A 20,672-nucleotide genomic window follows, 5' to 3' on the forward strand; every position below is an offset into this window, starting at 1 on the left:
CAATATGATGTTTTCCTTCATGTGGCACAGCAGAGGCTAATTTCGGTGAAAAACAAAACTCAAGACTTGAGTGTCAGTCATATTTTTCCTGGTAGAAATACTGAGGTTCCTCGTATGATTTTTGGAGTAATGTTTTTTTTTTGACACCGTTGCAATCTGTAACCATCAAGCGCCACTGAGTTGCTATCCATTTTAGATCAGAGTAACACAATAGGTACAATGCTGCACATGACTGGCCTTATTCAAAATCAAATTGCTGCCATGGAAGAAAATGCCTTAGCCATGTAGTTCATGGAGTGCGAGATCCAGTTGAAAGAGCTTTGTTACTGTTGTTATTTTTTGTCTTAGCACAGTGGGATAACACAACCTTGGCTGAGGGCTTAGCTGGTCCTGATTTGGAGCAGTGTTAGTGCCAATATTTGTTGTTCTTTGTCCCCCCAGCTCATCTTCACCCCAACTGCAGCTGTTGCCACTCTCCAATCAGAGGCCTCCGTACAGTCCGCCATCAACCAACAGTCTAATAGTGCACAGGTAATGTTCACCCCACAACATGCACATCCATGTGCACTCACAACCTCAATGAGCACACATACTGTATGCACAGACACAGGCACACACATTATCACACAACACATATCCTCACCACACACATACCATGGACACTATATTGTCGCTCTAAATACCCTGATTCCCACAGGTGCAGAACATTGCCATCCGTAGCCAGCAGGAGGCTCTCTCCTCCTCCTCTCAGCTCCAGGGCCTGTATCTCAAACAGATGTCTGGAGAGGCCCAGCTCCACATAAAGCTGAGTGCCCACCTGGTGAGTGTGAGACACAGTTTGACAGCTGTCAGCAGTCAACCCAGGTAGATAACATTCAAAGCACCCTGGTCAGGACTTCCATGCTCAAACACATTATTAGGTTAGCATAACAGAGAAGCATAGGTTTTCATAAGCATGACAACTGTAGTGCATGTAGCCGCAGCCAGAGCTGCTATTTCTATGCCATGCTGAACAGATTTGGAGGAGTGTTAAGCAACATGAGTGTCCACATTCAAAAGAGAATCATTCTGCTGTTGATTTTTTACTTTTGTGATATAGACATCACATTTCACGTGTTCTTTCATCATTTTGTCAAAAGGCACATCCATAACCTCGTCTCCACTATAGGGCCTTTTGAGTTCTACAGTATTTCCTAACCACATCACCAGGGACAGGGCTGTCTGTCAGACCTATCCAAAGGCTTTTCTGTAAATGCATGCCAGCCCTTCATTAGACAGACAGCCCTATCCACGTGAACCCACTAACAGAGGAAATGGGTTATTATTACAGGACTTAAAGGGGAAATGGCCTAATCAGACAGAAAGCCTCAGCCAGACCACAGTAACAGCTCCTATACTGAGCAAACATGGCAGAGATGAGTCCTAAAAGTATCTTAATGGCAAGAGGAATGACAGCTTCAAAACACAGCAGCAGCAGCAGTACACTCAGCATAATTCTAATGTGAAGAGTTCCTTGACTTTAACTAGATTTCCAATAGTCCATCAACATCAACATTAAACCTCTACTGCCTGTGTGCAGTATGCAACACTATGTGCAGACAGTGATCCAATTCCGTCCTTCTTGTTATTGGTAGAATTTTTTAGAAATGTAGACAGTTTTGTGCTGAATCTCTCCGCTCAATTTTTTCCTCATGAGGATCTAATTAGAAGTTGGGATAAAGGGGATCTCCCAAACACTGTCTTACACAATCACCTCCTTCCTGCAGCAGTGTAGCTTTAAGAAGCTCTAAGCAGAACCAGACTGTTTCCGTAGTGAAGCTAAAGGTGAGGAGGACAAGCTTGCAGCGGAGGCCTGACCCATGGGTCTCCACAACCGAGCTAAGGTACTCCTAATCAGCTACTACCAGATGGGGGTTGGCTGGGTGCACGCCATTCAGCACAGCACATCTTCCTCTCTGCCACCATGTGCGCACAGGAAACCCTCCCCCCCATCTCGGGGACCAAAATCAATAGATCAGAGGCAGGATCCTCTGTTTTTGATAAAAATGCATGCCACGATAGTTGCGCTACTGTTTTGCTTAAAATTGTTTGGTGGTATTTCCTTTTGATTTAGTTGTGTTTGTTGGGTTATTTTGACAGGCTCAATTGGTTCATGTACGGAACATTGTGTGCTGGATTCTATTATTTATTGAAATGTGTAAAACCAAAAGTACACTGCGAGGGGTGAGATCTAAAAATAAATGTAGTCCTGCTTTGTGGCATTTCGCGAAGGCTCTATGTTATACTAATTGCACTATACTTTTTTGTGCATGTAGATATGATTGTCCTTGTTCGATAGAGCCATTGGACGTCTTTCAGCGATATTTGGATTCATTGCTAAATATACAAGCAGACCATTTTTTTATAGTCTCTGAAAGCCTACAACTTGTGTTGGGCGGTGCTTCGTGGTCTGGCCCCCATCCCTCCCCCAAGGCGGGCCTTTTTGAAAAGGAGGCGGACACTAACAACAAAATAATTTGGTCAAAACAATGGCTTCAAGTGATTCCTTTTATCAATACGAATTCGACCATGGAGCATTTTTTATAGGGATGCATGATATATTGGTGAACATATCGGAATCGGACGATATTAGCTAAAAATGCCAACATCGGTATCGGCCGATGTCTAGTTTAACGCCGTTGTGAAAAACCGATGTCAAAGCTGACGTGCATACCTATATAACGTAGGTACATGACGTAATGACGCCATGTAAAATTTTGCGCTGCACCTGCAACACAGTATTCCTAACATAGCCCACAATGTCTGCTGTGTTTATCGAGCAGTCAACAAGTCGAGCAGTCATTTGAAAGAGTAAGAACATTTCAGCGAGACAACAAAGACAAAATCCATTAATGCCAAGATAATGGAATTCATTGCCCTTGACAATCAACCGTTCTGTCGTGGGTGATGGCTTTCGTGACTGGTTGAGCACCGGTACACACTAATGTAATCAAGTCCGCTATTGTTCAGATGTTGCCCTGCCGGAGTTACACAGTAATAGCTCACTGCTATTAGCTTCACGACATACTATGGAACGCCATTTGGGTCTTTGCGTGTCAAAAAAGATACATGTCAAAAAACACTATTTGACAATAACACTATTTGACATGTTAAATTCGCTTTTAATTTGACACATCAAATAACAGTTATATTATAGATTGTTGGGTGTTATGAATTTGCATGTGCAAGCCCCACCACTACTATCAGTAGCACTGTCAAAGCTGTACAAAAAGTCTGCAAACAGCAAACACCGGCCACAAACAATGTGTTTACAATACCGCGTTGGTAATGAAGCATTATTTGTTCGACCACAACTTCTGGGGTAGCTAGCTTTGGGGTACCTAGCTAGCAACAATACAACCAACCTGAAAACAATGACCAGTAGAAACTGCAGTCATTTTCACTAATCTTAGTAATGATTTAGGAATCCTTGTGAGTAAGTATTAGCTAGGTAACCACTTGTTGTTTGCCAATTGAAATGTAACTTTAGTTCATGAAAAATAAATAGCTAGGCAGCTACTTAACCCTGTTGCCCAAAGCTAACATTATAAGCAGCCAGCTAGCTTCATCTGGCTAGTGAGGAGTGACCTGACCGGGTTATGTGTTGTGAAGCTAGCCACAATAATTATTGTGGGACTGTGACTGTGTGAAATCACCTCCACAGTCAGCCTATTGTGTGTATTGACATTCATATTGCACTGTACAGCTTTACCTAAGGATTGGGGATCAATGAAATGGGCTAACAGTCTACTCAATACCCAAGATATAGACTTCAACTGTATATCAAATCAGTACTCTAGGTTTAATTATTACATGATTAAACTAATCATGTAAACATTAACTAGGAAGTCGGGGCACCACGGGAAATGTTGATTACAAAGTTATAATTTTCCGAATGTAACTCTTCAGATATTTTAATATCTGATCAATTAGTCTTCTATTAATGAATTCTGAATTGTTACCTTATTAGTCTCATTCCAAACGTCAGAAAATTAATGGTTATCTGCACAAACCTTAGTTTCCATAATGAATCAGCAATATACAAATTGGCTTATTTATTTATTTACTAACTAACTAAATAATCACACAGAATTACATAACAAACAAACAGTAGATATTGGTTACGAACAATGATAGAAAAGTCCCTAGTGGGTTAAGCTGATATGATGGCTTGGTAGTCAAAGGAAAGGGGTGGGGACTGAGAAAGAGCGCAAAAGACCAAGTGGATTCACTGCACACAGTCTATAATTACATTAATCCTAATCCTTTGCACATGCACGGCCACTCATTCGAGAATAATTGCAATGTATCTATATTTACTCCTCTATCTCGTTGTTGTCTTCTCTGTTGGAATCCTCAATCATCCTGTAGGGTTCATCAGAGTCTCTGGTTAACTTTCCCAGATGTCACAATGTCTTTCGTGGTTGTAGGTGGTTAGAATGGATACTTCAGAGTACCATTCGGAAATGTTCCAATAGATAGATGCTTCGTCGGTTGTCTGTATTCTTGTTCTAGGCTTACGTAATTTCTAGCTGCAGACTAGTAATTATACGTCTAAGATTTGATCTTATTCTGTAGTGATCGATAGTCTCAGCGATTTGGGGCGGCAGTACTAGTAAGCGGAAGGTTGCAAGTTCAAACCCGACAGAGCTCTGTCGTTCTGCCCCTGAACAGGCAGTTAACCCACTGTTCCTAGGCTGTCATTGAAAATAAGAATATGTTCTTCACTGACTTGCCTAGTTAAATTGTAGCCAAACTACAGCTTTATAATCAAATCAAAGTTTATTTGTCACTTGCGCCGAATACAACTGTTGTATAGATAAACAGAGAGTAAAAGAGGGGTTGGGGGGGGCACACAATGCAAATAGTCCGGGTAACCATTTGGTTGCCTGTTCAGGAGTCTTATGGCTTGGGGGTAAAAACTGTTGAGAAGCCTTTTTGTGCTAGACTTGGCACTCCGGTACCGCTTGCCATGCGGTAGTAGAGAGAACAGTCTATGACTGGGGTGGCTGGGGTCTTTGACAGTTTTTAGGGCCTTCCTCTGACACTGCCTGGTGTCGATGTCCTGGATGGCAAGCAGCTTTGCCCCAGTGATGTACTGGGCCCTACGCACTACCCGCTGAACTGCCTTGCGGTCGGAGGCCGAGCAATTACCGTATCAGACAGTGATGCAACCGGCCAGGATGCTCTCAATGTTGCAGCTGTAGAACCTTTTGAGGATCTCAGGACCCATGCCAAATCTTTTTAGTTTCCTGAGGGGGAATAGGCTTTGTCGTGCCCTCTTCACGACTGTCTTGGTGTGTTTGGACCATTCTAGTTTGTTGTTGATGTGGACACCAAGGAATTTGAAGCTCTCAACCTGATGTCTACGCTCACGTGGGCGTGGCCATTGATTTGGTTAACTTTATATGAAACCCCATACTCTCATTTAGAAGGTTAACATCACATTACATCTTTTCACAAATAGCTTCATGTTTAATCACATATGTTTCACAATATTTAGATGTAAACCTAACAGCTGGGAAACGTACACTTGAAGAGATACAGTTATGTGTGTTTCCTGTCCTTCATGAGATTGCCAAATGAAACACACCCGTCATAACTGTCCCCTAAGTGTCCACGGACCCCTCCCACATTCTCAAAAGTAGAAATATTGTTTAATTCTCCCATTTTGGGGATTAGGAGTTTGGCCAAGAGAGGGTCTTTGTTCTCTTAGACTCTCTCAATGCTGCATGCCAGTTTCTACCAGGTATTTATGACCTGTCGTAAAGTTATACAACTGTGGAGCGAGAGAGAAGGGGGCTATGATCCTCCCCCCAGGGCACGTCTTGACAGTGTGTTAACTATTTAACTGTAATAGAATGCTTAAAAGGACGCAAACATTTTTTTATATCGGTATCAGGTTTTTTTGGCAAGAAAAATATCGGATATCGGTATCGGACAAAAATGTAATATCTTTGTCCGATACCGATATCCGATATTTTTCTTTTTTTTTGATTTTTTGATTGTCATGTTCTGACCTTAGTTCCTTTGTTTTGTCTTTGTTTTAGTATGGTCAGGGCGTGAGTTGGAAGTCTGTTATTTTTTATATAATTTGGGATTTCTGTGTTTGGCCTGGTATGGATCTCAATCAGAGGCAGCTGTCAATTGTTGTCCCTGATTGAGAACCATACTTAGGTAGCCTGGTTTCACCTTTGATTTTTGGGTGAATACTTTCTGTACTCTGTTTTTGTATATTCACCGTATAGGACTGTTTCATTTCGTTCGTAGTCGCTTTATTGTTTTTGTTCTTTAGTGTTCTGAGTTATAATAAATATCATGAACACTTACCACGCTGCGCATTGGTCCTCCGATCCTTCCTACTACTCCTCCTCGTCAGAATACTGTTACAGAATCACCCACCACCAAAGGACCAAGCAGCGTGGTAACGGGCAACAGCAGCGATCTCCAGACTCCTGGACATGGGAGGAGATCTTGGATGGCAAGGGACCCTGGGTACAGCTGGGAGAATATCGCCGCCCCAAGGCAGAGCTGGAGGCAGCGAAAGCTGAGAGGCGGTGGTATAAGGAGGCAGCACGGCTGGGACGAGAGGCAACACCAAAAATTTCAGTGGTGGAAAAAGTACCCAATAGTCAAGTAAAAGTTGAAAGTCACCCAGTAAAATTCTACTTGAGTAAAAGTATTTGATTTTAAATATTGTGGCAGATGGCAGGGAGAGGTGGGGGGAGTGGTGATTGAAGCGAGATATCTTACAGCCCGCTGGCTCCACCCCCGTGCCTTATATGGACTTCCTGCCCCAACGAGGCAAGCCTTTGCATCATTAAGTCATGGAGTGCTTGGGGATAAAAGAGGAAGCGGGCTGCACTTATTGGGAGAGGACTGAGAGTGTTATGGAGAGTGTGAGAAGAGAGAATTAGCTGTGTAATTGCCCACCCCCCTCCACTGTGTACCGAACTGGTTTGGCTGAGGAGCCGAGTTTTAGGATTACCCCTGGAGAATGGAATGGACAATGAGAACAGACTGTGAACTGTGAACTGGTTGCTGAATTCCCCCCTTTCCTACAGTGTGCAATTCTCCCTAATACATTCCCCATTTGTATTCTAGTTGTGCTTTGTGTGCGTTTTTGGTTATTGAACTTGGTGATGTGGAAACCTCACCCCCCTTAAGCCTGCTACATGTGGTGGAGAATGCGGGCAAACCAAGCTCAATAACTAAACAGACACAGAGCACAATGGAAGCATTGGTGAAACAGCTGGTGGAGGCAAACCTACCGCAGCAGGCTATGCATCGGTAGCTGCTGGAGGAACAGCGTCAGCAGACCGCTCTCCTGTGAGCTGGACTCAGCCAGCTGACAGCCGCCCAGGCTGGCGTGGCTGCAGGTGCAGCAGTCTCTTGTTCCAAACTCAGTAGGTTTATACTGTAGCTGACAGAGGCTGATGACATCAAGGCTTACCTCCAAGCCTTTGAGAGGATGGTGGCTACGGAGAAATGGCCCCATGAGCAATGGGCCAGCCTGCTAGCACCCTTCCTGTCAGGCGCAGCACAGAAGACCTATCAGGATCTGACGGCTGACCAGGAGATGCATTACAAGGGGCTGAAAAAGGAAATCCTGAGCCGGTATGGTTACACCCTAATTAGGCTGGCCAAGAGCTGGCTAACTGCTGAACCACTGATGCTCACACCCATCGAGAAAGTGGTCATAGATACATTTCTACGCTCTATCCAGTTCAAAGCTAAAACGTTAGCAAGCTAACCCGCAGAGCGCAGATCAGCTGGTGAAACTGGTGGAAGGTCAACAGGTGGCTTTGGAGGTCCTGCACAGCGGACAACCACGGAAGGCTGAACCCTCCACTCGCCCAACTGAGCGGAAAAGGGCGGAGGACAACGCTGCGACCCAGGCCAAGGACCATGCCGGGACCCCCAACAACAGCCAGCTCCCAGAGACAACGCCCCTTCCTGAACCTTGGCAACAGGAAGAACTACAAGTGTGGCGAGCAGGGACACATCACCTGGAACTGTCCAAACCACGATATCCCGATGCCTTAGCCACTAAGGTAGCCACCGGGAGTCTCTGCGGCTTGCTGATGGCATGCTGGGCTAAGGAGAGTGGTCCTTCCCCTGTCACCCCGGTAAGAGCCAACAGAAAGGACACCACAGCACTTTTGGACTCCGGGAGTACGGTGACCCTGATCAAACCTGACTTTGCCCAGTCCCCGAACCTGACTGACACTGTAGCCATCACATGCATACACGGTGAGACCAAGGACTACCCTACCACACTCATCCACCTACAGACCACTAAGGAACAACACACAGGGCCAGTGGGAGTTGTCCCAAACCTGCCTGTGCCGGTCCTTATTGGGAGGGATTTCCTGATATTCCGCCAACTGTGGACCAGTATGTCCAGAGACGTGGGGTACCAGAAGGGAGGAGGAAGCCAGAGAGGTGGGAGGGATGCCAGAAGGAGGGATGACCGGATGTGTGGATTCCAGGAAGTGGACCCCCAGGCGTCAACAGAACCCCTCTCGGAGGGTGACTCGGGTGAAGCAAGACTGGAGGAAGGTGTGGCGAGTCTGGAAGACATGTTCCCACTGGATCATGAGGTGGCGCCAGAGCACGCCTCCCTAGCGGTCCGGTTCTGCACGGCCCAATTGTAGGATCCTAACCTGGCCAGCGCTCTCCAGCAGGTGACCTTAGTGGATGGAAAGCCCATGGAGGGGGTAAGTCAGATCACCTACCCCCATTTTTCTATGAAGAAGAAATTGCTGTATCAGGTCATGAAGAAGAATGACGAATGTATGGCATTGTTGTTGGTGCTCCATCCCTTTGTACAATCTGCCCTGCAGTTGTCGCACTCACACCTTCTTGGGGCTCACCTAGGGGTGGAGAAGACCTTAGACCAGATCAAGGCATGATTTTACTGGCCAAGAGAGCAGTGGAAGATTACTGCCGCAGTAGCCTGGAGTACCAGCAGGTGGCTCCAAAACCACACTTTATCAGCCCCTTAATTCTCCTACCGATTATTTCAGTCCCTTTCAGCAGGATCGCAATGGACCTGGTGGGAGCTCTACCCAAGAGCATCCGAGGGCACCAATATTTTGGATTATGCAATGGCAGTTCTCAAGTTCCTAATTCTGATAGTTCGCTTACAACGAGGGATTCCGACACAACACCTCCAGCCCCAACTACCCAAGGTCCAACGGCTTAGCAGAGAGTTCAGTCAAAATTGTCAAAGGTCTGATGAAAAAGGCACACGGTGGAAAGGAGAATTTCCTAAAAAGTCTGATCTACCGCAGCGCACAGCTGCAGAACAGACAAATGTTGATGGGACATTGCATCAGAACCAACCTACCCATCCATGAGGACATGCTAACACCCAGAGGTACTCACAAGTCAAACTCGCAAAGGGAAAAACAAAGACAAACAAAAACAGCGACATGACAACAGTGCAAGACATTTATCTGAACTGAAACCTGGAGATCATGTATGACTCCGAGACATCACTACAGGAACCTGGATGCAGCAAGGGTGTGCGCAGAGAGAAGTTGCACCGCGATCCTATGAGATCCAAACGGAGCATGGATCACAACTGAGACAAAACAGAGTGGATCTAAGGCTTCAGCCATTCAGTCAAGAGACTGAGGATCATCAGGAGGATACTGCTGAAGTGTCTTTACCAATGGACAAAAGCGTCAGAACAACCCTGAGTGACAACGACCACTGTCCAACTGTTTCAGGAAGCACTTCAGCAGAACGACCAAAAAGGACTGTCAGAGCCCCAGAAAGGCTTATTGAGAATTGCTCAAAAATATAAAAGCAACTGGACTGAATGTTTTCATTTATGTGAAAACAAATAGAGCCCCAAAAGAGTATTGTTGGACAGGATGTGTTTAGTTGAAAAATAAAAATGTTTACTTCCTCTTAAATGATGAGAGCGATTTTGAAATGAAAAGGGAAGAAATGTATGTTATTGAAAATTGTATGTTATGCAGGTTGAGTAAACAAATGTGCGATTTGATATGTGACATGTTTAGTTACAGAGAAAATGTGTTTTTTTTAAAGGAAGGAATATGTGTTATTTCTTAATAACATGAAGACTACGTTACCCAGCAATCTATGCGAGGATTAGAAGTATGCATTGGATGGCTACACAAGGATATTGCTAGCTGAAGTATCAGTTTATTAAAAGCAGTTAAATCTTTATCTTTATCCCCAGATGTTTGTTATCTTTAAATTCTATAGACCATGATAATGTGTTAGGCCTCAGGGCATCTACTGTTTGGTTTATAAACACTTTCTATGAGCGGAAGCCTCAGTCCAGGCTTCACCGACTAAAGCCAAGACTAAACATCCCCTGGGGTGTCTGTCTGTTTGGGAAGTTATTGCTGTGGTAACCATTATACAATATACCTGGGGCTTTATAGGCATACACACTTGGGGCCAAATCCTAACTCAATGTGCTCAACTTATAATTGTGTACATGGACTGTCTGTAGTTTATTGTTCGTTTTGTGAAAGAAACCTGACATTTCTTAGTTTAAAGCAAAGACTAATGTTGATTTGTGTTGTTTTTACAGAGTACACATAAATCCAGACACACCAGATCCTGTAGCAGCATAAACAGCAGCAGTTTGTTCTAGCATCACCAGACCCAGCAGCTTCCTCTGAGGGGCCAGGCCCTAGTGCTGTACACATCCTCCATCCACAGCCACTCTCTAGCCCAGATGCTACAGGCCCTGTTTATCCAGCACCAGCCCTGTGCTGTCCAAACCCCCTGTTTATGCTCCTGTTCCCAGCCAGCAGGCCAATATCTCCACTATCAGCTCCCAGATCCTTACCCAAAATGTGCCAGACCCAGGCTGCCCCTCTGCCCAATACTAAGCTAGGGAAGCTAGCTGCAGTCAACCTCCAGATCCAGCCAACAGCTTCTGCCCCGGACTCTCAGCTGGTTCAGGACAGTGCCAGCAAGGAGCTGCCCACATCTGAGGTAGTCACAGAGAACAGTTTCACTTCCCTCGTACAGCAGCCAACAGCCCCTTGTACTCTTGAGGTCATCACTACTGAGTAATGCCCATCGGACCCCAGCAGCCCCACCACACACACTGGAGGTAGATATTACTGTATATTTTATATTTCACATACGGTTGCATCTCAAAGTCATTGGACTTATGGATGACCAGAAGCCCTGACGCTGTTCAATTTGATACAGTAATGTGAAGGTCCACCCACATGGCAGAGAGGGGTTCACACTCCCTCCCTCCCTCAGACTCACTCTGTCTGTAGGCCTAGGCAGCCCAGGCACAATGGCCATCCCCACTCCAGCACTCCCCTCAAGCGGAAGACTAAATCTGTCACGCCCCAGAGTCCATTGTTCTGCCCTGCCACTTGGGGGAACGCGACAGCTTTAGCCATAATTAGGGGAGAGGGGCCGGGCTTTGTAATTCTCCCCATGGGCTAGGGGGAAGAAAGGAGCACTTGTAATGTCTGGCAGGTGTATACGCGCAAGGCCCATCCACATTCAAACATGAATAATATACAGCAGTGGAGGCTTCTGAGGGGAGGATGGCTCAAAATAATGACTGGAACGGAGCGAGTGGAATGGCATCAAACACATGGAAACCATGTTTGATGAATTTGATACCATTTCACCTATACTGCCCCAGCCATTACCACAAGCCTGTCCTTCCCAAAACTTGCCACCAACCTCCTGTGATATACAGTACTTTCAAAAGACCAGGAGGCTGTTACTCAGCGTATACTGAAGTGTCCAACAGTGCCACTTGGCTACTTTGAGTTAGACCACCATGTGATCAGGGCACTCCTCCTCTAAGTGTTATCATTAGGTGGTCCATATTATAGCCTTGATCTAGCAAGACCAGTGGTGCCTTGGACTAATTCTCAAGGCCAAGCATGTCTGCTTGTCTGACATACAATGAACATTGTCTTTACCATTTATGTCGTTTTTTAAATATAATGATAAGATATGAAAACATTAGAGGCCCTACCTCTAGGGCCATAGCTCAAAAGTTGAGAAAATCCATCTTTCAACAATTCCCATTCCAATGATTTGTCTCTAATCAAGGAAAATTGTATTTTTACATAGACTTGCACTTCTGTTTTGCCACTATATTTCTCAAATAATGTGGTAGATTAAACTTGAAATGAGTGGGAGGTGAAAATAGTCCAACCAATCAGAGAGGAAGTCCGTTTTAGATACTCGCCGCCATTGGATCACATTCCAAATAGCACGGGCCAATGGTGGGGCGCTTTATTTCCTATTCACTTCCCGCATACAAAGCGATTAAAGTGTGTACTGTGTGCTTGCTGCAGTGGTAATAGCGACCGAACAAACAGAAGAAAGCACGTTAAAACGTTGGAAAGATTGCATTGCTTGTGTAACTTCTACTGATGTAACGGGTGCGTATTTCCACGGAATATTTGAGATTTTTGAGCACATGATTTGTTTGCTTCATGTTGCCTCGGCAGAGAGGATATGAAAGGGAAGGTTGTTTGGAGCATTGGAACAAAAGGGTGTTCTTTCGCTCCGTGTTGACCATTGTCGGGGCGTTTGAATCAGTTATCAGATCCCCTGTATTTGTAATTTCTTGTGGCAGGTTTCTCAATTTAAGTTAGTGTTAAAATGTGATCACATTTACTTTTCAAGCAGATGTCGACGAAACCTTTGCTTTTTGTTATAATGGATTAACAATACGAATTTGGGATAATCAAATTGCGTAATATCATTTAGTTGTTACAGTACACATTCATTGTATGAAATACAACTAATTGTTTTTTGTTGGCCTAGGTGTAGAATTAAGTGGGAAGAAAAGTAAACAAACAATTTACTAAGTGGTCCAGATATTCTGCTGAAAATAATCTCCAATGTATAAAATGTTAACAGATTAATCAACGACATGAGTGGTCATTGACTTTGAACTATTTTATTTTTGTATACATCAGTACCGACTCTTGCACGATGTCAGTCATTTGACATATCAATATATAATTTTATTTACTCGCGTTCGAATATTATTATTCCCAGCAGGTAAGGGAGACGCTGAGGGGCTGAATGCGCAACCAGGTGCAGGCTCGCTTCCAGTCATGACCTCGGGGAATGGGAACAATGCGCCCACGGTGACCGGCAGCACCCCTCATAATGGCGAGAGCAAACCGCCCCAGGCAATAGTGAAACCCCAGATCCTCACCCACGTCATTGAGGGATTTGTGATCCAGGAGGGAGCCGAGCCTTTCCCTGTAAGTAGTAGGATAATGAAGAAGCTTTCCACCCACTGGGCACATGGCTGTTCAGAAACACACACAATATGTAAGGTGGGATTTCAACTGAACCATAAGGACACAGTTAGCCCTGTCCACGAGAAGGAGTGCACTTCCCTCTAGTGGACAACATTTGACTAAACCCTATATTCTGTACTGTTCAGCATTTTACTATGGGGGTAAAGCAGCATGTCTAAAGTGTCTGTCCTTTCAGGTGGAACGTCCGTTGTCGTTGCTGATCGAGAACCTGAAGAAACACAAACAGCAAACACTTTCCGACTCAGAGAAAACAACCTCCTCCAACAGCACCACAGACTCTGAGATGGAGGACTTATCACACCAAGGTAAAGGGCCAGCCTGGAGGACATAGGGCTGCACAATGAATCAAATTCACATCAAAATTGCAATACTGACATGTGCAATATCCATATTGAAAGAGATCATATCGCATGCAATATTTTGTTTACTCCGTTTTTCGTTTCTCTCCCTCTTCTTGCGGCTGCTTCTCACACATACAAAGCCCTCCCCACTGTCACTCAAGCAGTGCAGTTCTTCCTCGCTGTTAGATACACTATAAATTTGCATGATATTCTTATAGGTCAAGTGCAGTCAACAGATTGTACCAAACAAGAACGATTCTACTTTTTGTTTTAATGTAAATGGCTATTTTTATGATTCCAGTTCACCCAAGTATTGGTCACATACACATATTTACCAGATGTTATTGTGGGTGTAGCGAAATGCTTGTTTTCCTAGCTCCAACAGTGCAAAGTATCTAACAATACACCAACCTAAAAGTAAAATAAAGTAATTAAGAAATGTATAAATATTAGGACGAGCAATGTCAGAAGTATTGACTAAAATACAGTAGAATAGAATAGACCACAATATGAGATGAGTAAAGCAGTATGTAAACATTAGTAAAGTGACTAGTGTTCCATTATTGAAGTGTACAGTGATTCCATGTATATAGGGCAGCAGCCTCTAAGGTGCAGGGATGAGTAACCAGGTGGTAGCTGGCTAGTGATGGCTATTTAAGTCTGGCCTTGAGAGAGAAGCAGTTTTTTTTTAGTCTCTGTCCCAGCTTTGATGCACTTGAACTGACCTCGCCTTCTGGATGTTAGCAGGTGAACAGGCCGTAGCCCGGGTGGTTGATGTCCTTGATGATCTTTTTGGCCATCCTGTGACATCGGTGCTGTAGGTGTCTTGAAGGGCAGGCAGTGTGTCCCTGGGGATACGTTGGGCAGACCGCACCACCCTCTGGAGAGCTTTGCGGTCGGTGCGGTTGCTGTACCAGGTGGTGATGCTCTCAATTGTCTTTCTGTAGAAGTTTGAGGGTCTTCGGGGGGCCAAGACAAATTTCCTCAGCCTCCTGAGGTTGAATATGCACTATTGTGCCTTCACCACACTCTGTGTGGACCATTTCAGATTTTCAGTGACGTGTATGCTGCAGAACTTTTTCTCCTACACTTTTAATTTTGTTGAGGGAGAAGTTATTTTCCTGACACCACTCTGCCACGGCCCTCACCTCCCCTGTAGGCTCTCGTCATTGTTGGTAATCAGGCCTATTACTGTTGTCGTCTGAACTTGAGGTTTGAGTTGGCCACGCAGTCATGGGTGAACAGGGAGTACAGGAGGAGGCTGAGCATGCATCATTGTGGGGCCCCCGTGTTAAGCATCAGTGAAGTGGAGATGTTGTTTCCTACCTTCACCACCTGGGGGTGGCCCGTCAGCAAGTCCAATTCAAATTGCAATATTTGGTTACATTTTTTATAATAATGATTTTGCCCTTATTGTGCAGCCCAAGTAGGACATCTTGCTTGGCCCACTCTAAAACCAGAACTACAAGTTTCTCATTGTGTCATTGGCTACCTGGCTTCATAATCTCACTTCAGCTGGAATTTCATTGGCTCATTGTTGGCACAAATTGGCACTTTGATAAGTGCCTTGATATTTGGCACATACTGTACAAATGTCTTGTATACCTTTTTTTATTTGTGTCAAATCAGCCAAATGTCTGAGCCATGTAACCATGCCACTCACTGCCTGCCATGTCAACTGGGATTCAATGTTTATACCAACTGTATTTTTTACCACTGCATCCCTGGTTCCCATTTGTTGATGTGTATCTGTTTTGCTGGGCAGAGCTGAAGCAGCAGGAGGAGCCCACCCTGACGTGTGAGCTATGTGGCAGAGTGGACTTTGCCTACAACTTCAAGAGATCCAAGAGGTTCTGCTCCACAGTATGTGCCAAACGGTAAGGCCTGGGTAGAGAACATGCTGGGACTGAAATCTGAGGTGTATTCACTAGGCACCAAATGGAAGGATACAGACTGCAACGGGGAGGGACTATTTGAACCAATTTCCTTTTCCCATTGTAAAACATTTTCCTTAGGTGTGGTCTAATGCAGTGGTTCACTGCTGTAGGGGGCGTGCCCCCTAGTCCAGCTTTAAACTTACTCTTGAAAGTTGTAATAGTAGAATGTGCAATTTTGAAATTGGCTAGTGCATCATTTCCTCTTGTCATGTTAGTTATTGTATACGTTAGAGCTATTTAACAGATGTCCAGATCAACTAGCCCATGCCAGCTGTTTTTTTGTCAGTATCACATGAATACACTATAGACTTGGCAAAATGTATAGAATTGCAAGAAGATATTTGCACCCCATGACGATGTGTAGAATTGCACTAAATGACCTTCAAACTTCCAAATCTCAACATCAACAAGTTGTCATGAACAGTACTTGTGTCCATAGAAATAGACATGGTGTGTGCAGGGTGGAAGCAGGATTTTTTCCAATATTGGAAGGGGGGCCTAGAGTGGAAACGTTTAGGAACCCCTGGTCTAAATAATACAACTCAGGCTTTCTGAATGACATGTTTGTCAGCAGTTGTTGCTGTAGTAATTATAGCAGTAGTACACATGTATATGTGCAGAAATAACAAATAAATGGCTTGTTCTTTACTTTAGCCTATAATTTGTTTCTCTGACAAATGTAGACCCACAATTAAATGGCTTGCTCAGCTTCTGACATACTTGATTACCCAAGCTACTTGTTGATACATTGTCTATTCTCCACCCCCACACACAATTTCATTTTTGTGCAGGTATAATGTGGGCTGTACAAAGCGAATGGGCCTCTTTCCAAATCGACAAACCACCATGGAGAAACTGAAGAAGCAAAGAATGTTGGATGGAAACCAACAGAACTCAAGTTCAGAAACCAAAAAACGGGTGAAATGGCACTGTTCAAAATATAAAGAATAAATGCAGTATGACTTTAAAAATGTATTTCCATTGATGCCCTCTTTGCAAGGCAGGTTGAAGCAGACCTGTCCTATATGATCACTTAAAAGCTAAACCCTTCCTGTGCTTTCAGACTCCCACCACTGGCCAACAAACTGGGGGTGGATCGTTGACTTCCAGCCACCCCTCTCACGGGGAGTCCAGCCAGTGTTCGGACATGTCTAGCTACGAGGGTCCTCCTTCGCCCCCCCTGTCTGCTGCCAGCTTCGGTGCTCACAGGCCCCAGGTGGACAGAGGGCCCGAGCACATGGAAGGCTGTGGACAAAACCTCACAAAGCACTTCCTGCCCAGCGATCCAGCCAAGTGGAACGTGGAGGACGTCTACGGCTTCATCTGCTCCCTGCCAGGTTGGCATTGCCACATTTTCCACATACCCCAACAGATGCTTAATATCAGCCAAAATGGTGGAGTAGCCGCCCCATACAGGGTATTGGAGATGTGCAGGCTTTTGTTTTAGCCCTGTAGTAAAACACCTACTTCAGCCAACAAACTTCAAATCCAAATGAAATCAAACTTTATTTAGAGGTTGAAGCTAATGTTTATTTTGTACATGATACAGCAGGTGTAAAACAGTACAGTGAAATGCTTGCTTCCAAGCTCTTTCCTAGCAATGCAGTGGCTGTTTGATTTGTTCCCAGGTTGCCTGGCGATAGCCGAGGAGTTCCGCTCCCAGGAGATCGACGGCCAGTCCTTGCTGCTGCTTAAAGAGGACCACCTTATGGGCACAATGAACATTAAACTGGGGCCCGCGCTCAAGATCTTTGCCCAGATCAGTGTGCTGAGAGACTCGTAGCCCCTCTCTGGAGTCGCTACACACTGTCTTTTTCTGCAATGATCTCTGTCCTCAACTCCGACCATTCTCAAGCCTACTGCTGTTGCAGGTGCGTTCCAGGGTGGTGGCGGATGGACGACGGTTTTGTCTCTGTCCCATAGAAGATGATGGTCCACAGGATATTGACAGCACTATTGAATTTTAGAGCTTTGACTCTGGACTGTCTCCCATGCCATGTAGGAATGGTTAGCTACTGTATGAGTTGTACTGTGGATGTTGTACTGTGCACAAGTAGCTCACCCAGCCAGACTCCAAGTGGACAACGTGGTACTTAAGTAAGGAAATGCCATTACTAGTAGTCAGTTTCTAACAATTGTGAGGTAGTTGCATCGTATAACCTTTCCATAGATAATATATTTTTGGTTCTTGACTGGAAGTTGGTGTTTAGGGCATTTTGGTCTTGGTGGAAAGTGATTGAAAACCTGCCTAGGACTGTATTTTACAGTTCATGCCTTGGAATGTTGTAATTAAGTATTTTATATATACAGTGCCTTGCGAAAGTATTCGGCCCCCTTGAACTTTGCGACCTTTTGCCACATTTCAGGCTTCAAACATAAAGATATAAAACTGTATTTTTTTGTGAAGAATCAGCAACAAGTGGGACACAATCATGAAGTGGAACGACATTTATTGGATATTTCAAACTTTTTTAACAAATCAAAAACTGAAAAATTGGGCGTGCAAAATTATTCAGCCCTTTTACTTTCAGTGCAGCAAACTCTCTCCAGAAGTTCAGTGAGGATCTCTGAATGATCCAATGATGACCTAAATGACTAATGATGATAAATACAATCCACCTGTGTGTAATCAAGTCTCCGTATAAATGCACCTGCACTGTGATAGTCTCAGAAGTCCGTTAAAAGCGCAGAGAGCATCATGAAGAACAAGGAACACACCAGGCAGGTCCGAGATACTGTTGTGAAGAAGTTTAAAGCCGGATTTGGATACAAAAAGATTTCCCAAGCTTTAAACATCCCAAGGAGCACTGTGCAAGCGATCATATTGAAATGGAAGGAGTATCAGACCACTGCAAATCTACCAAGACCTGGCCGTCCCTCTAAACTTTCAGCTCATACAAGGAGAAGACTGATCAGAGATGCAGCCAAGAGGCCCATGATCACTCTGGATGAACTGCAGAGATCTACAGCTGAGGTGGGAGACTCTGTCCATAGGACAACAATCAGTCGTATATTGCACAAATCTGGCCTTTATGGAAGAGTGGCAAGAAGAAAGCCATTTCTTAAAGATATCCATAAAAAGTGTTTAAAGTTTGCCACAAGCCACCTGGGAGACACACCAAACATGTGGAAGAAGGTGCTCTGGTCAGATGAAACCAAAATTGAACTTTTTGGCAACAATGCAAAACGTTATGTTTGGCGTAAAAGCAACACAGCTGAACACACCATCCCCACTGTCAAACATGGTGGTGGCAGCATCATGGTTTGGGCCTGCTTTTCTTCAGCAGGGACAGGGAAGATGGTTAAAATTGATGGGAAGATGGATGGAGCCAAATACAGGACCATTCTGGAAGAAAACCTGATGGAGTCTGCAAAAGACCTGAGACTGGGACGGAGATTTGTCTTCCAACAAGACAACGATCCAAAACATAAAGCAAAATCTACAATGGAATGGTTCAAAAATAAACATATCCAGGTGTTAGAATGGCCAAGTCAAAGTCCAGACCTGAATCCAATCGAGAATCTGTGGAAAGAACTGAAAACTGCTGTTCACAAATGCTCTCCATCCAACCTCACTGAGCTCGAGCTGTTTTGCAAGGAGGAATGGGAAAAAAATTCAGTCCTCGATGTGCAAAACTGATAGAGACATACCCCAAGCGACTTACAGCTGTAATCGCAGCAAAAGGTGGCGCTACAAAGTATTAACTTAAGGGGGCTGAATAATTTTGCACGCCCAATTTTTCAGTTTTTGATTTGTTAAAAAAGTTTGAAATATCCAATAAATGTCGTTCCACTTCATGATTGTGTCCCACTTGTTGTTGATTCTTCACAAAAGAATACAGTTTTATATCTTTGTTTGAAGCCTGAAATGTGGCAAAAGGTCGCAAAGTTCAAGGGGGCCGAATACTTTCGCAAGGCACTATATATATTATATAACAAAATATCCTCAAATCATTGTATCCTCTAAAAACATTTTTTTTTTATAATTGTTTGTCTGGTATTTTCTCTACAGAACCAGTGTTTTGAGGATTGTAAATTGGAATTTGTTAACTTTCTCAATATTCTTCCTACTTCTGCAAAGACCATTTTTAAAGGGACAAGCTGTAACAATATGTAATTGTCTGTCCTAACTGGCCTCAAAGTCATGACCCTGGCCTCCAGAAATCGGGGCTAATAGAAATGGATTTACTGTTATGAACTCTGTGTGAAAGCCAGAAAAAGTAACTCATTCCAACTTTGAATTATTCTGGGTGATGTACTATTAAGGTTTAATTTGTCAGGAACATTGTGGAGGGACACTCAGTTTTCCCTCACCTGTTGTGGATGAAATACCTCAGTGACATTTTGAATAGATTGGTGGGTTAAAATGATAAAGGAATCTATTTACCAGACCATCACCTTTCCATTTTCTACTCTGTATTGAATTAAAGCGTTAGTTCACACAAGGAAATGCAGGTGTTATTAGATTTAAATCGCTCTGAATTTAGTTTATTTTGGTCATCACTGCAACATGTCTAGTAGGCATTTTATAGACTTTATTGAAGCCTGTTGTAACGCTTAAACCAAAGCAGCATCATGTTTATCTGATGTTTAGCATTAGAAACTCACGCGTTTTTCAAGTTCTAAACTTGGTTGAGTATTTTGTCGTTATGGAACTAGTTCTCTCATACCACATTTTGTACTTAAAAAATAAACATGGTATGTGTTTACTCTTACTCTTCTTCACCAGACCATACTGTCATTTATTACAAATGTATTCAATTGTGACAAATCCAGATGAAAAGATTGACTGTTTGTGAATGTTTAACTGAAATACATTTTGAGTGGTGTATCCCATACAAATAATCAGTTAATATTCAACTGGCTGATTTTGAAAATAGAAACATATTTCACAAATAAGCTCCTCTACTGTATAAACTTTGAAAAGCCATGACCGATGTAGGAGTATGAAGCTTATCAAAATAAGACGTGTGAGAACAGCAATTGAAGATTAATAATTTTCAATCAGACATATTATGGAAGAAGCTGACAATTTGTATAGA

General features: G+C 43.8%; 1 protein-coding gene across 3 annotated transcripts; it reads left to right on the forward strand.

Annotated features, from left to right (window-relative positions):
* The first annotated feature begins 703 nt into the window (after positions 1 to 703).
* Positions 704 to 20,358, forward strand: LOC110492287 (polyhomeotic-like protein 2). 3 transcript variants are annotated; one of them, XM_021566485.3, is made up of 7 exons: positions 704 to 820; positions 13,081 to 13,292; positions 13,528 to 13,657; positions 15,459 to 15,570; positions 16,422 to 16,548; positions 16,694 to 16,967; positions 17,259 to 20,358. In XM_021566485.3, the coding sequence occupies exons 2-7, from the start codon at positions 13,140 to 13,142 to the stop codon at positions 17,411 to 17,413; spliced, it is 951 nt and encodes a 316-aa protein (XP_021422160.3). In that variant the 5' UTR covers positions 704 to 820; positions 13,081 to 13,139; the 3' UTR covers positions 17,414 to 20,358. The 3 variants fall into 3 exon arrangements, with proteins under 3 accessions (XP_021422160.3, XP_021422162.3, XP_021422161.3); XM_021566487.3 differs by lacking the exon at positions 704 to 820 and adding an exon at positions 12,294 to 12,455; XM_021566486.3 differs by lacking the exon at positions 704 to 820 and adding an exon at positions 12,316 to 12,455 and having other exon boundaries at positions 13,084 to 13,292.
* Positions 20,359 to 20,672: the final 314 nt, after the last annotated feature.

Source organism: Oncorhynchus mykiss, chromosome 16, assembly GCF_057628025.1.
Source record: "Oncorhynchus mykiss isolate SJ-2025 chromosome 16, ASM5762802v1, whole genome shotgun sequence".
Taxonomy (NCBI): domain Eukaryota; kingdom Metazoa; phylum Chordata; class Actinopteri; order Salmoniformes; family Salmonidae; genus Oncorhynchus; species Oncorhynchus mykiss.